At 41.9% G+C, this 15,583-nt stretch overlaps 1 protein-coding gene across 1 annotated transcript; it reads left to right on the top strand.

Moving 5' to 3' along the window:
- The first annotated feature begins 418 nt into the window (after window positions 1-418).
- On the top strand, window positions 419-15,583 carry ASAH1 (N-acylsphingosine amidohydrolase (acid ceramidase) 1). The gene is made up of 14 exons (NM_001006453.2): window positions 419-553; window positions 5,024-5,070; window positions 5,282-5,372; window positions 6,178-6,264; window positions 7,186-7,264; window positions 8,129-8,203; window positions 9,035-9,080; window positions 10,505-10,649; window positions 11,772-11,826; window positions 12,011-12,092; window positions 12,566-12,697; window positions 12,904-13,027; window positions 13,579-13,635; window positions 14,743-15,583. The coding sequence occupies exons 1-14, from the start codon at window positions 476-478 to the stop codon at window positions 14,830-14,832; spliced, it is 1,188 nt and encodes a 395-aa protein (NP_001006453.2). The 5' UTR covers window positions 419-475; the 3' UTR covers window positions 14,833-15,583.

Raw genomic sequence — 15,583 nt, forward strand, 5'->3', positions numbered from 1 at the left:
ACTGCCATAATAAATTTTCAGGTAAAATAACCCTCTACCGCTGCTACAGGCACGTTGTTTGAAAGCTAATGAGCTTCCTCCGTACACCCAACCGAGCACAAAGTATTAATACTGGGACAACCCCTCATTTCCCGTGGAACGGATGGAGAATTGGGATCAGTGCTGTTCCCTCCCCTCTGGAAATGCGACTGAAAGTCCTCTCCCCGTCAAGGAAATAAGAAGAGAGGAGCTTTTGGCGGCCCAACAAACTCTCCCACCGCCCGGGGAGGTAGCTGAGGTTTAGTTTTGCCCACGCAGAGGACGGGGACGCACAACGCACCCCTAACGCAGCAGGTGCTGAGCCGTCCCGCCCCGCCCGGCAGCGCCCGCCGCCACCCCCGCGGCGGTCATGTGGGCGCCGCGCATGACCGGCGCTCCCAGACGAGCCGGGAAGTGGCGAGCCGAGCCGAGGGGAAAGTGAAGCGGAGTGAGGAGGATGGCGGGCAGGGGCCGGGCGCTGCTGCCGCCCGCCGTGCTGATGGTCCTGGTGCTGCTCGTCGTAGCGCCGGACCCGGTGAGTCCGACGGGACGGAGCGGCTGTACCGGGCGGGGCGGGTGAGGCTGTGCCGGGCCCGGCGGGGCTCCGCGGCGCGAGGGCTCGGGGCCGGGAGCCGCTCCGACCGGGACGGCGGCACCTGCGCTGGGCCTCGGCCCTCTTGTTTGTACAGGCTTTAAGCAGCTCTTGTGACAAACGGCCTCGGCTTTATTTACTGCCGCAGCGTGTTTTGTACGACTGCGTCTCTTATGTACTGCAGCGTACGCTGCAACCATGATTTTCAAACTGAAACTTAAGGAGGACTTGCTGGAAGCGCGTGTGCCTTTCGGTCCGCTTACTGCCTTTACGGTCATTCCATCAAGCGGGCAGGTGTGGGGTGCTTTCCTTTTAAATAACAATTTCAGAGGTATTTAAGCGTTTATATAAGTCAGCTTTCCTTGTTTGGAGCGGGCTGTCCTCCTCCTCCTTAGCACGCAGGCAAGGCCGTTCTGGTTCTACAACTGAGGCTTTTATTCCTGAAGAACAACAGCGTGCTTTCCTCTCCTCGGCTTCCCACTCTCCTTATCCTTTGTGAGGAGGAAAGGGGCAACCAGCAGTGAGTTCCTGCTGGCTGCATTGGGTTAAAATTGGCTCGGTTCTCATTCCGTCAGTGCTGCAGGAGGATTCCCATCTTCAGAGAGATGAACGTCTCCTGGGCTGCAGCAGCACAGCACGGGGCCGGCGCTGCCCTCTGAAGGGAGAGGAGCTGAGGACAGAAAGTTCACAGACCAGAAGAGGCAGAACAGAACGAGTTGTTTTGTCTGAAGGAGACTGAATGCCACCTCCTGTCCATACAGAACAGCATTTCATAGCATAAACATACCTGTTTTAAAATATGAAGACAAGAAACACTGAATATTAACAAGGATACTGGAATTGATCTGTATCAAAAACATTTTTGAGGGTAATAAAGAAGGGCTTAGAGCATCGTTTAGACAGGACGAGCTCCATTCAGCCTATTTCTATGAAAGCAGTCAGGCTAGTTTTTGAAGTATTTACTCAGCAGTCATTAAACCACACATTAATTTTCTTTACTGTGGTGAATAATAACTGTTAGGAACTGATTGATTTGTTTTTCCCAGGTAGCAATTTACCGTGATAGTTTGTTGGCTACTCAGTTCCTGTTCTGCTCTACTTGTTGTTTTTTTTTCTTTCATAGAATAGATTATAACAAAACTATTCTGTATTATTTCCCTTTTCGTTATTATTATTTCCATCTTGGCTTTTCCCATGTTGTCTTTTCCCCCCGCTGTGTTCTTCCTGTTAGTGTTTTGGTATTGTGCTGCAACGCATCTGTTTATGTGCATTATTACGTACATTGTTAAGTACATACAGGTTCTGCAGTCAGCTGTGCATCAGATAGTCAGGCTATGCAGTCTACTCATGAAAGCTGATTTAAAAAATAAAAAAATAAAAAGTAAAGCAGGAACAGAGCTCGTTTAATCACCATTCAAGAATGTATTTCTCCTGGAGGGTTCGCTGCGTGTTCGTAAAGCAGTTTCACAGTGACCTCCTGGTGCGAGGGAGCTTCTGCTGGCAGTTCTCTGCCTGCGAGGCCATCTCTGGTTTACAAAGCCTGTAACTAAAGGTGGTCCCCTCCTTGGTGCTGCGGGGCTGCTTGTGCTTTGCTCAGGCAGTGTTAATTGCTGCCCTTGCGGTGTCAAAGCCTCTGCAGAAAAGAGGATCTCTCTGACACAGCAGTGACTTTATGGCTGCTTATTTCAACCTGGTCGTAGAAAGTGCCCGGTGGTTTTTCTGGTCTTGTAAAGAATCCCTCAAGCAACACATAGCTGTGAGTTTTTAGCTGGTTTAATAGCTAGTTACTGAGTTTGGTGCTGTGATTTAGAGAAGGTAAAGGGACCCGTTGTGCACCCGTTGTGTGTTTGGCTGTGATACGGACCTTTCAGAGAGGGAAACTCAGAGAAAGCTGACTTGCTGGGTTTTTTGTCAAAATAGTTCGCAGTTAATCTTCAGAAAAGAAGAACAGAAGATAGAAGTTTTCTGCCCATTGCCAGAACGTGTGTTCAAAAAAAGAAAGAAAATCCTTTCTTGTTTTCTGATTGCATCCTTTTAAATTACTTTTTATCTGTCAGCATATAATAGACTTTCTAAATAAGCTACCAATAGTCCTGGCTTTGGTCAGGTGTATCAAACAGAGCTAACAGGCCTGGAAGGTGTACAGACTCTTTTGGGATTGTTACGTTCACTTTATACGTAGCAAGGAGCCTAAAATTGTTGAGCTATAAGGAGAGGATGCTTTATCTGTTCTCCGTGTCTCTCGTTAGCTCTTCCTTTGTCCATTCCCTCACCTCATTCCTCGATTCCTCTTTTGTGGCTTAGGTTGCAAAGGTTTGGGAGAACGAAAATAGCTTCACATGCAAGATTAAAGTCGCACGGGAGAGGGATGGGAATGACATAACATTTAGTACTCAGAATATAAGGTAGTCTGAAATCAGTTTGCTTGGGCACCACCGTTTGCCCAGTGTATACATAGACTATATGGACAGGTAACCGAACCTGTATGGGTAGGAGGATCCAGCAGTGCTAAGTACAGACTGATAAAACTGTCGGCACCGTTTCCAGGCTGCAGGACTCCCAAAGGACTCCCAAGCTGAAGTTAATTAAATACGTGACTTAACCTAAACCTGTTGGTGTGCAGTCGATGGCTGCATGTTACATGACCGTGTGCTCTCGCTGACCTTGCACAAGTCCAGCCTGCAGTATTTGTGCCCGGTCCTCTATACTGAAAATTGCCCATATTCCGAATGTGAAAGGGACCATTTGGGATTCATTTTGTTGTGGTTATTGTCTTTCAAGAGGCAAAATTTTTCCAGGTCCAAATCTGTGTGGTCATTTTTTCTAATGTATTTTCGTATTGCAGGATGGAAAGTTTCACAAGACAGTTGCATTAATGCTGTTAAGTATTTGCTGGCCTTTGCACGAAGCCTCTGACTTCTGTTGCCCAATTAGTCATCTGCTATTTCCACTTCCCCTCCTTGTTTTGAAACTTGCTTGCTTTGAAAACGCAGTGCCCTCCTGTGTCCAGCCTTCTGTTCCAGCTGTGCAAAGGTTGTAGTGGAGCTGCACTGAAATGCAGGAAGCACGTAGCTGCTATATGTTTGTGTCACGTGGGGGGAAACCAGCCTTCATCTCATGCTTTCTCCCAGCCACTGGAAAGCCCATGGAAAGAAGACTATTATAATGCACAAAAAAGAAAGAATAGCACTTCAAAATTCCTGTTCCCCACTGTAACAAATGATGGCAGTGTTTAAAGTCTGTGGCATTGTGTAAGGCATTATGTTTTCTAGATCATGGCATTAAAAACCAGTAATGGGATTAGCCCAAGAACAGCATGGACATTAGTTAGCTTATCTGTCACAGGTGCACCGCTGCTAGAGATCCTGCCTCTGATGTTATTGGCTGGGCTGTGTTAAATGGATGGATTAATAATTCGACTACTACAGTCAAGTAGTAATTGGAAATCAGTGGTGGGGTGGGAAGTAGGGGAAGGATCTCTGCAAATTGGTATTTCTGATCTGTCTCACTGCACGGCCATACAGGATGGCATGAGTGCCTTTCCTGAGGGAGAGGCTGTACTGCATTCTCCAGCTCAGAGCTGTGCCTGGGGGCCACGTCCCGTGCTGGTTTGAAGCACAAGTGCAACTAATCTGCATTTGTATTTCATGAGTAGAGCGTGCAGTAGTACTTGTGGCACATACATACATATGTTTATGTAGGTACATGTGTGCTTTATGTAACCCCTGCATTTTCTTGGGGTACACCTAAATATAGTTCTCAAACTCACATTTTTAACTAGCCATCCATACTTGGGGGGATGAAGTTAACCAGCTCTTAGCTATCATTCTGAAACGTGGCTCTAATAATAATATTCAGCACCTGTTTAGAAGCACATTCCAAAGTACATCTGAAAAAACCCAAAAGGCTTTATAGCTCATTCCTGTGGCTGAGTAATTTGCCCATGGTTGTGTGTGCTTTCTCAGTCCCAGCTACAAAATGAAGCTTAACGCTGAACACGTTTATGAATGGCACTGTAAAGTGAAATTAGAAATTAAACAGAACAAAGTGTTCTGGCCCATACCGAGGCTTGAGGTCCTTGAGGTTTTCTGTAGAAAATGCTGTTCAGGTGCGCTGAGTCATACACCAGTCATGTGTTTGAGTCACGGAGTAGAAATGCGTTTGTGTATTTATCATAAACCTGTGCTTGCCTTGGAGTACATCAGACAAGCTATCTGAAGCACTGTCAGATAGCACGGGGAAGTGGTTGCTTGTCCACTACCTCTTTTATTCTCAAGTCCCAAGACTTTTCCTTCCTTTATTATCAAACAGTCTTGAAGTCATGTGTCCTAAAGGTCCAAATCAGAAATAAGTCTGCTGAAATACTGTTGTTAAAAACAAAATCTCAATAGTAATCTTTTACTGTCTTCACAGTATGGAGAAGACTGCAGAAGTAAAATGTACCCTCCTTCAGGACCAACGTAAGTAATCTGATTGGACTTGTCTAATAAATGTAAGTAATCGGATTGGACTTGTCTAATAAATGTTTGATTTACAAGCATCAGTAGCTCAAGTTTTGTTGTGACTTGTCCACGTTACAGACAGCTCTGGTTACAGTCACAAGTGAAAAGCACTTACTTTGTCACATGCATTTTCAAAGCCTTTAAATTTGCACTTCTACTTTTCATTTAGGTTCAAAGGGAATGTACCCACATACATCATAAATCTTGATTTGCCTCCCAGCAAAAGATGGGATGAGTTGATACGTGCCAAAAAGACAGAGGTAGGAAAAGCAGAGTTTGCATTTAAGCTTAGCATATATAAAACTAGCATGTGGCTTTTTGTTTTGGAAATGGCTTGGAAGAAATGCCTCTGCTGAAATGCTCTCAAAGATTTAATAGATCTAATTCACATTTTTAATATGATTACAGAATAAAATAATTGCTTGACTGTTCAAGATGTGAAGTAGCAGAATCAGGAATAAGGAAGGGGCAGTGATGGTTGGAATGCAGAGGTGTGGTGTGGTATAAAGCAGGCTTTTATTTATAACGGTTCTTTACTCATGAAGTAATACAGCATGGGGAGGGAGCAGGGAGAGTAGACCAAAGCAACAGCCTCAATAAACAGAATTGAAACTGAAGCAGCATCCCTACTCCTTTGTACATCCACACTTCTATGAAAACAGTGAGATGAAGAAATGGCAGAGAGAGGGAAGTAAAGAATATCTCACACTTTTTAGGGGTGTTGGTTGCAGAGATGGGGTTTGCACAGGATGAGAAACCTTTTGAAATCATCAAATCTGTTTCAGGCTACACGGAACAGCTGTTCTACTGAAAATTCAATTCAGTAATGCTTAATTTCTCCCAAAGGCTAGGGCTTTCTCCTTGTCACTGCCAACTTTGGCCTTGACTCTCAAATGGGCAACTGGGGGTGTTTTTTCTCAGCAACATCGCCACATTTGGCTTTTTCTTTAATTCATTTTTTCAGTAAAATGTTATTTTGAAAAGTATGTGAAAGAGTTTTGTTGGTATTCTATCAATTCTTCTGCTCGAGATCTTCTATTTGATAAAAGCCCTTGTTCTTTTTAGTTGAAGGCCGTAATCCAGAACATTAAGGATATAGCAAACACCTTCTTCCCTAGTGGCAAAATCGTTGATATAGTGGATCACAAAATAGTAAGTATTTCCAGTTGAATTATTTTATGACTGTATGCTCTGACTACCAGAAGTAAAATGCTACTAAGCTTGGCAGTTACAAACTCTACATGTAGCAATTCTTCCTCTTAGATTATCCAGAACAGAGGTGTTATTTTGAAGAGCTAAGTTAACCCTGTGACTACCAAACCTCACATACATCTCCTCTGAGAACTTTTCAACTTTGGATTAGTCACGTTGGACATATCTGCTATTTACTCAATCGCTGTAACAAAATACTTCACTGGAATTCTGTTTGCCACATTTGGCTCCTTTTAAACAGTAGAATAAAAGCAGGTTTTGAGAATTCTAATAAATTTCTGATTACAAAGACAACTTTGAAAGAAGTCAGGACTGGTTAAAATAGGCTTTGGCATAGGATTGTCACCACAGAAAACAGTGTAGAGCTGGAGATGGTGTAAGGTCACATCTGTTCCCATCTCTCTTTGCAGCAGCCTTAGATTGTGCTGGCCATGCTTCATTTGGTTTGCTGCAGTATCCCACTGTGCCTGCAAGGGGTTGACACAAAGCTGGCACGTATGGGTACTTATGTCGTGACGTTAGAGATTCTCTTAAATGCTGACAACCTCATGATCAGTTCCAGTTGAGCTGTTTTAACGTTGGGAGTCCTGCTTAATGCTACTCTGTCTATTGCTGCTAACAACAATTAGATATTGTGGTAATCTCTATTGCTCACATGTCAATATTTTGATAAACAGTGTTTACTTTCCATGTGTACTTTTCTTCCAAGTACTCTACAAACACCCTGAAGTTCTGCAAACTGCAGAAGAATTAAATACTCCGTTTCACAGTGCTCAGGAGGTACCTACTGGGGTGAGGCTTCTTTCACATAGCAAAATAGCATGAACTTACACAGTCAACATACAGTACTTTTCCTTTCAGTCTCATCTGACGGATACACTTCCTTATCCTTTCAATGAAGAGCTCCAAGGGATTGCAAATTCATCAGGAATTCCTTTGGGTAATAGTTTCCACCACTTTATTAACGTAGTGAAAATCAAGGAATCTAGGTTCATTTCAAGTCAGTATATTTAACTGTTGGCAGTATAACTGTACTCAGCTGTGTCTTTAACAAGTAAATTATTAATTAAGTAGATAAAGGAATGCAATCCATCCCACACTAAATGAAACCAGTATTTTAGAAGAGAATGGCAGTACATCACATAACCCTTTTATCAGGCTGGGTCTTCTCTGCGTAGCTGTAGCTTCTCACTCCTGAGCTTCGGGAGCTGGAGATAGCTTTGCCTTCTGTGCACCCAAGCTCTGGGGGATTCCCTGGTTCTCTTTGGATTCCCATTCAGCTCAGTGTCTACTGTTGATACACAAAGGCAAGGCACTGTTTCATGCTGTGCTTTCATTCCCTCGTAACTCTTACAAAATCTCCGTGCCTTTCTTCTGCACCCTCTGCAAAAGAAATGCAGTTCCAGGCAGGAAGTAGACACTGAATTCTTTCAGAGTCTTGACAGAGAAGGTTGGTCCACGCACCTCGTCTCACTGCTTCCTTCATGTATGAGCAATATCCCTGTTTCTTGCATGGGAAAACTTGGTACATACAACAGCTTATTTCTTTAAAGTGAGTATTATAGCTTGTTTTGGAGTTTCTGGAGGGGGAAGTAGCTGTCCGCTTTCTGTATAGTAGGGCAGAAGGCCTTTCAGGAAGTTCCTGCTTTTGCTAAACTGGTCATTTCAAACATCAAACAGGATTAAAACCGTCTCTTAATAGAAATGCTACAGAATACTGAACTTTGCAGTAGAATTTTGTTCTTATTTTTTTTCCTGATCTTGGCAAAAGTTTCCAATTAATTTATTTTTTCTTTTATTCTAGGGGAGATTGTTATTTTTAACATCTTCTATGAAATTTTTACTGTGTGCACATCCATAGTGGCAGAAGATAGCAGAGGTAATCCATCCCACAATAGCGTTTCTGGTTTTGTAATATGGTAGGAAAGGGTCTGCCTCAAAATATGGGGAATGTGGTCCTTCTCAGCTCTAGGCAAGAAGGTCTAGTAGAAGAGACTAAAAGCAATGATAATAAACAGGTATGATAACAAAGAGGTATGTATTAAGACTGAATGACTGGAGCCTTATGTTAAGGAAAAAGAAAAGTACCTTCAAAGAAGTCGTGGGGTCTTTTCTCCTCCTTCTTTCTCCTCCTTCTGTTTCCTCCTTCTTTCCATTTTTGGTGGGTGGCATTTGTCTTGCTAGGGGAAAGAAACACCAACCACACAGCTGCTGTTTTCTTAGAGTCATGAGGGGTTCTGGTGCAACCCATTTTGCATCTGGTTTCTAGCTGTTGCCTGCGTGTGGTGCTAGAGAAAGTGGATAGTCTGCTCCAAGAAAAGAGGCTATATTTCATTTTCCAAATCATTTCTGCAGCCCTTGCCCACATCTCATGTGACTTAGCAAATTTCTGAAGGGTTTTCAGGAAGCTTACAAAAGCCTCACTTTCTGAGCAAGCTGGAGCTATTACTGTGGCACTAAGAATGTAGAAAGTGTCAAAAGCTGAGATGGACAGCAGTTTAAAAAGTTTGTTCATTTCAATTATATTAAAATATTTCTCCATATAAAAAGGAAAAAGCAAAACATTTTTTTTAATGCTTAAAAAGGGGCAGTGATACAGTGGTATTTTCTTGCTTGTGTGCATTTTCTGCTTTTTTCTAAGCTGACGTTTGTCTCTTTCTTTAGGATATTTTACATGCATGTATTTATTTGTTCATTCGTTTTAATATAGGAAAGCTGTATCATGCCAGAAACTTGGATTTTGGACTCTTCCTTGGGTAAGTACCTCAACTTATGCCTTTGGGGTCTGAATAAAAAAAATGAGAGTCAGCTGAAGAATAAATTTCTTCGTGCCTTCTTTGTGTGTAAATGATGAATTGAGTGTTGTTAGAAATGGTGGCCAACAAGTCTGCATTGTGTATTGTGGAAGAGAGGCTAAATTGAGCAAAGGAATTGTTCTGCTGATCATATGTCAAACTGCTTCGCACTTGCAAGGAATGACTGGAAAACAATTGTGGTCAGTGTTACTCAGTGCTCCCTCAGCTCCCATTAAATCCGCAGAGAACAGTCCATGTAACTTTATTTCAGGGGCACAGCGTATTTTGCTCGTCAAGTGATCGGACAGAAGCATCAGTTTTGGTGTGTGCAGTGAAATGAGGGTTGGTTTGGATTGTCTTTTTCCAGATGACTTCCCTACTCACTGCAGTGCTCCACTGGCACTTCCCATCACCCACCATTTCTGCTTAAAAGCCAATGATGCGCATTTCACTGATCTGGCATTCACAGTTGCTGTGATACAAACTCTCTTGAGCAGCACCGGATCCTCTTTTAGTTTTCATTTCATCCCTCACACTTGGGAATTTCATTTTATTTTCCAAGTATATTTATATGTACTTTTAGAAATACATATTCATATATATTTTGTAATATCACTTACCCAGATGAGTGTTAATGCTCAGATGGAATTTACACATTCATCTTCATTGAATTTCTCACCTGCCTATCAAAGAATCAGATACTGTCAACTGTGACTGCATCCATCCCTTCATGGGGTTTATGTTGAACCTCTTGTCCAAAAGACTGAGAATGTGCTCCCTAGAAATGGAGGCAACTTTTCAAAGCTGAACTTGGATTGTTTCCAGAGAATTGTCTGTAAGTGTTCCTTAGCACTCCCTAGCATACCGGCTGCTCTGGCTTATCTTACAAACTGGAACTGGGCTTTCCCATTACGTAGAGCACATCCAATTGTATTTGGTTTTGTTTTCTCCCTTTGAAATGTAAGAATTTGAGGGAACAGGCTCCTGCTGCTGTAGAACAAACAACACATGCTTTCAGAATACAATAGGTTTGGTGTCACAGGCAGTACCAATAGCAGCTTCCACTGGACAGTAGGAACAGAATGAAGATATCATTCAGAAGCTATCATTGCTTCAAAACAAAGCAGCTGTACTGAGGCTGCTCCTGAGTAGTTGGTCTACTACTGGACTACTATGCTGTTGGTCTGAATAAAATTTGGTTCTTTTCACTTGCTGTCTATGCATTTAGACTTTATAGTTGTCCCTTGTGCCGCTCAGGTAACTACTGAACAGTGTTTGTTGGTGTAAGATCCACATCACATGTGGGAAACCTGTATTTTGTGACTGGAAGTTTTGAAAGATACTGAGGGACAGAAGTTACAATAATGCTGTTCTGTCTTCCACAGGTGGGATGTTAAAAATAATTCCTGGACTGTAACTCGGGAACTGAAGCCTACGGTGGTAAACTTGGACTTCCAGAGAAACAACAAAACAGTGTTTAGGTCTACAAACTTTGCAGGATACATAGGAATGGTGTCAGGTGTCAAACCAGTAAGTATGGGGGGGGCTTGTCCATTTGTTAATAGTGCTTCAGACTTAAAGGTTTTCTTGCTTTAACTATCGTCCTGAGATGTTTTGAATTATGAACTCTTAATTGCTCCAGCACACGGTACAGAGATCTGAAGAAAGCTAAAAGGAAACTGCTGCACTGTTCCTTGTAAAAGGAGATTGCCTAAATGAAATGTGTTTGGATGAATCCTCGAAGTATGCTTGAACTCTAAATGAGCAAATGGGAGAGCATCTGATGTGCTGAAGTGGCTGTTGCTTCTGGCTAGCAGAGGGAAAGATACTACTGTGATCCCAGAGGAGAAACCACACGTTTGTGATGTTTTACTTCTCCCTCTCCAGCCCTTCTCAGAGGAGACGTGCACTTTTTTTCTTTAGTGGACACCTGAAGTCTAGATTCTATCTAGACCTTAAGAACTAGCTGCAGAGAACTTTCAGTGTCTCCAGCTTACCACAGCACCTCCATTTCAACATGCTTTATGCTCTTGCCATTTATAACAGTTCACTGTTTCACTGCATTTTATCCATTTATCCTTATCTTCTGATCTCAGGAAATTGATAGGACTCCATTCTGAAAGTGATTTGGTACAGCTGAATTACCCTTTCCTCTGAAAGAAACACTAGCTGGAGAAGTCTGGAGTTCAAGTTACATATTGCAAGTAGCGCATGCTGAGTTGCATACAGCTCTATGCGCATGTGAACAGCGGCAGCATATTAGGGCTTACTTAGCACCTTCAAACTGCAGCAGTATGCAGAGGTATGAGAAGAAGGTTACATACAGCAAGAGGAGGAAATCTGCTCATTCAGTGATGCAACAAGGACCAAGAGAAAAATGGCTGCTGGCTTGACTTGCTTAGCAAGCCAGCAAATTACACTTCTGTGTTTCACTAGGTCAGAAAATTATGAATGATTATTTCTGCTTACTCAAGCAGAGATTAATGAGGCTCTTTTCCACATGGGCTTGATCTTCTAGCCCCTTACTCAACAGGGAGTAGTCTAATGAACAAGAAGCTCAGTTTTCATATAAACTGCAATGTTGCCTTTTGCTTATTTCTGATATTAATAGTCTGGTGATGGATGGAGGCTGATTTGTTTAATGCTTTGCAGGATTTGTTCACTCTGACAATGAATGAGCGTTTCAGTCTTGATGGTGGTTATATTGGTGAGTAATGCTTGTTTTGTTCATTATTTCAGTACAAGTTTTCCAGACCTCAGACATAACAGTTACCTTAAATAGTCACAGAAATGATGAAAAGATGCCAGATGAGCAGGATAAAGAACAGCTTGTTTTAAAGGCTGTGGAAGTTAGAATAGCAGGAATGAAGCTAACCAGTGATATTTTGCAGGTATCTTTGAATGGTTTCTTGGTAGAAGAGATGGTATGTGGATGGGCTTTCTTACAAGATCAGTACTAGAGAATGCTACGAGGTATTGCTTTTTTTCTCCCTGTAAATGTTTTACTGTAACCTCTTTTGCTCCTGACTAGCATGAATATTGTAGGTACATGCTCAGTATCTAATGATATAGATATTTTCCTAGAAATATTAACATTAAGCATCCTGCATCAAGACATATCCAACAGGTAGAAATATATGATAGGAAGTTAACAAAGTAAATGCCTTATTGCAGTGTAACACTAGTACAGTACATCATCGTTTTGTTCATTTTCAACACATGGAACATGCGAAGAACACCGTCTCAATAACCAAACTTTCAGTACAAACTGAGTGGAGGAGCTTTTACTTAAGAGTGTTCTTTCAGTGCAATATAATCTCTCGTGTGATACCTGAAAGGGGAAAAAAGGAGTAACTGCCCAGACTCCTCCTCGGTCTGTGCATCTTCTTCAGCATGCCAACCACTTACAGCCTTTGATATTCCAATGCTACTTTTGTTACCTGCAGTTACCAAGATGCAAAAGACAAACTGGCAAAAACAAGACTGCTGGCTCCAGCTTACTTTATACTCGGGGGAAAAAATTCTGGAGAAGGCTGTGTGATAACTCGCTCCAGGACAGCTGCTCTGGATATATGGGAGTGAGTATGCTTGACCTGATACAGAGCTCCTCTTTTCAGAAGAGAACAGGCTCCTCCAGTAATTGTCACGTTTTTCCTTTTATTGTGCAAGAACTTAGTTCTTTAGAATCATATATATATCAGATATATACATCTGCCAAAAAAGATCTGGTTTTTAGGGACATATACTGAGAGAAGCAAACCACAAATGTACACCTCTTTTCCAGCCTCGATATAAAGAAAGGCACGTGGTACGTGATAGAAACAAACTACGATCGCTGGAAGCCTCCACTTGTCTTGGATAATCGTAGAACGCCTGCAATGAAGTGCTTGAACCAGACATCACAGGAGGTAAACATCCTCTGAATATCTAATCTTGCTATTTGGAAACCCTCAGCTTAAGTTACAGCTCTAATCCAGCAGGAGCCAGAAGCATCTAGGGCACCTGCAAGCACAGTTGCAATGGCAGAGGTGGCTAATGGCTTTATAATTTGTCCACACTTCCGGTTAATGATACCACGTGGCTCTTTATATTACTGTTTTTTTTTGTTATTGTTGTTGTTTTAGGCTTTATCTAGCTGGGTTTCCTACAAGTATCTTCTACTGCTGCATATGCAAGGGGATAAACAGGAGGTACTTCGAGAGAAACTTCTAAGTTTCCTGAGCTATTTATTATTAGTGGAATTCAAACACACACACACACACACACACACACAGTCAGGCTGCTCTGACACTCAGGTGCCTGAAGCAGTATGGAGATGTAGGCTGCAAAAGTCTTTGCAGTCTTATGTATTCCTAAAGGCTTATCTTACTGAGAAGTCAAAAGTTGCAGTTCTCAGCGTTTACACAGTGTTAGGGAACAGGTTAATGTCCATTAACATCAATGTATTACTTTCTTTCAGAACATCTCCTTACCAACTATTTATGATGTTCTCTCTACGAAGCCTGTCCTCAATAAGGTAATGCCTCTGTTTCTGCAGAAAGTCTGGAGCAGGGGGCGAATGGGACAACAGATCAGGAAGTGCCACATTTCTAAGGAGGTGGTCACAGTAGTGCATCTGGTTTTTGCCACAGTGATGGGTTGTGGAAGAGCTGAATTTGTGAACAAAGCTTAAGGCTTTAAAAGTGAAGTTATAATTTAAATGGTCAAAATAAAACCTGGTCTGCCTTCTTAAAACCTTTAATGGCAACCTTTCACCAAAGTGGTATGCTCATTTTGAAAGGAGGCTATCAAGCAGCAGGTTCTCTCATTGTGATCTCAACTAAAACTGGCTTGTAATAAGAGCAGAGTAGCTCTACTTGAATGACAGAGCAAAAGGCAAAAGAGAGAAGGGGCATGGAGATAGGCAGGAATATCCCCACATCTGCATGAGTGTGCGAGAACAGAAATGGAAGAGTACATCCTTCTATAAGGTCATTTAAGTTCTGCCTCCCCTTCAGCCCCATACATATTCACAGTGCTATGTAGTAGAGTTTGAGAGGGTTGGTAGGTGAAATAAGTAAATACAATCAAGAAAATTCCAAGTTGCTTCAGAATAATTGTTTTCCCAGTGCCCAGCTTAAAGCCCTATGTATCCTGAGCCTGTTCCTTATTTACAGTTACTGCTGGTGTGAGGCAGTTTTTGCATTACAGATACCTGAAGAATCCTTCTAGTCTGAATTAGTCTGTGATACATGTCTTCATGTTCTGCATGAAACAAATCAATACATTGCTTAGGCATACTAGGGGCATGTTCTTCTGGCAACATAAGATGTTTTAGTCTTAACTTGAAGTTCTGATGTGTATTGTTTTTGTTTTGGTGCTGTTGTGTTCTGTTTTTTAAAGGAAGGGTCCAAGAGGACTTCTAAAATGAAAAAGTTACTGTATTCAGTGAAGGTGGCATTCTTGGCTGAGGAAACACAAGCTGTTTGTACTTGCATATTGTTGATTTGTTAAACAGATTTAGAGATTAGACCCCCAATTAGCTAAATAAGTGCACATTTTAGTTAGATTGGAGATGGGTTTCTTCAGTAATACCTCTAACGAGGCTTTTTTCCTCTCTCTCCTCCCACCTGCTAATTATCAGCTGACAGTGTGCACAACGCTGATGGAAGTGGATAAGGGTCACACAGAGACCTACCTGCGGGAATGCCCAGATCCCTGCAGTCCTTGGTAGTCCTGTACCCATCCTGCGTTGGAAAGTGCTTGTCTGAATTGGAGGCCCTCCAAGGAAAAACACTTCTGGAAAAAGACTCCTCAGCCTCATTCCTCTCTTCAGAAATGTAACAGTTATATTGAAACATCAATGGGCTTCTAACAGCAGGGGAACCCTGTCTTGCATTGGACTTTCTTGCTTTCTGCTCAGAAGTTCTGCAAGCAAGAAATGTATATTAATGTGTATCTGGTTTGATTTCAGCTATTTCTGCAACGTGAGTTCAGCATTTAGCTCTGGATCTCTTCAGTGTTGAGAGTAGTAGTCTTATTTTGGTTTGGGGTTTGTTTTGTTTTTGTTCATGTGTTGTTGTTTCTTTAGTTGAAGTACATTTAAAGCACAAATGAGTTCAAATGGCACCTACCAAACACAAGAAGAATTGTATATTAGAAGATTATCTGTGATAACACAGTTCTGTTATTCTTTTCTAAGCACTTAGGATGAATAGCTCCTGTTCTGGTTTCCAACATGAAGATACGTCTAAGATGCCCTATTACAAAATAAACTACCAGGAATACATACATACCTAGTCACAGAAACAAGCTTTCGTGGAAATACCTTAAAAGTAGATCTGAGTCTTAAATGTTTGATCACTGATTTGTGGATCTTTAGCTGAAATTCCTTCTTGGCCTGTTAACAGATACATTTTTTTTAATACAGATTTTTCTGTTGTTTAAAAAAAAATACTAATACAATAAATACTCTGAAGAACTCC

Source organism: Gallus gallus, chromosome 4 (assembly GCF_016699485.2).
Source record: "Gallus gallus isolate bGalGal1 chromosome 4, bGalGal1.mat.broiler.GRCg7b, whole genome shotgun sequence".
Lineage (NCBI taxonomy): Eukaryota > Metazoa > Chordata > Aves > Galliformes > Phasianidae > Gallus > Gallus gallus.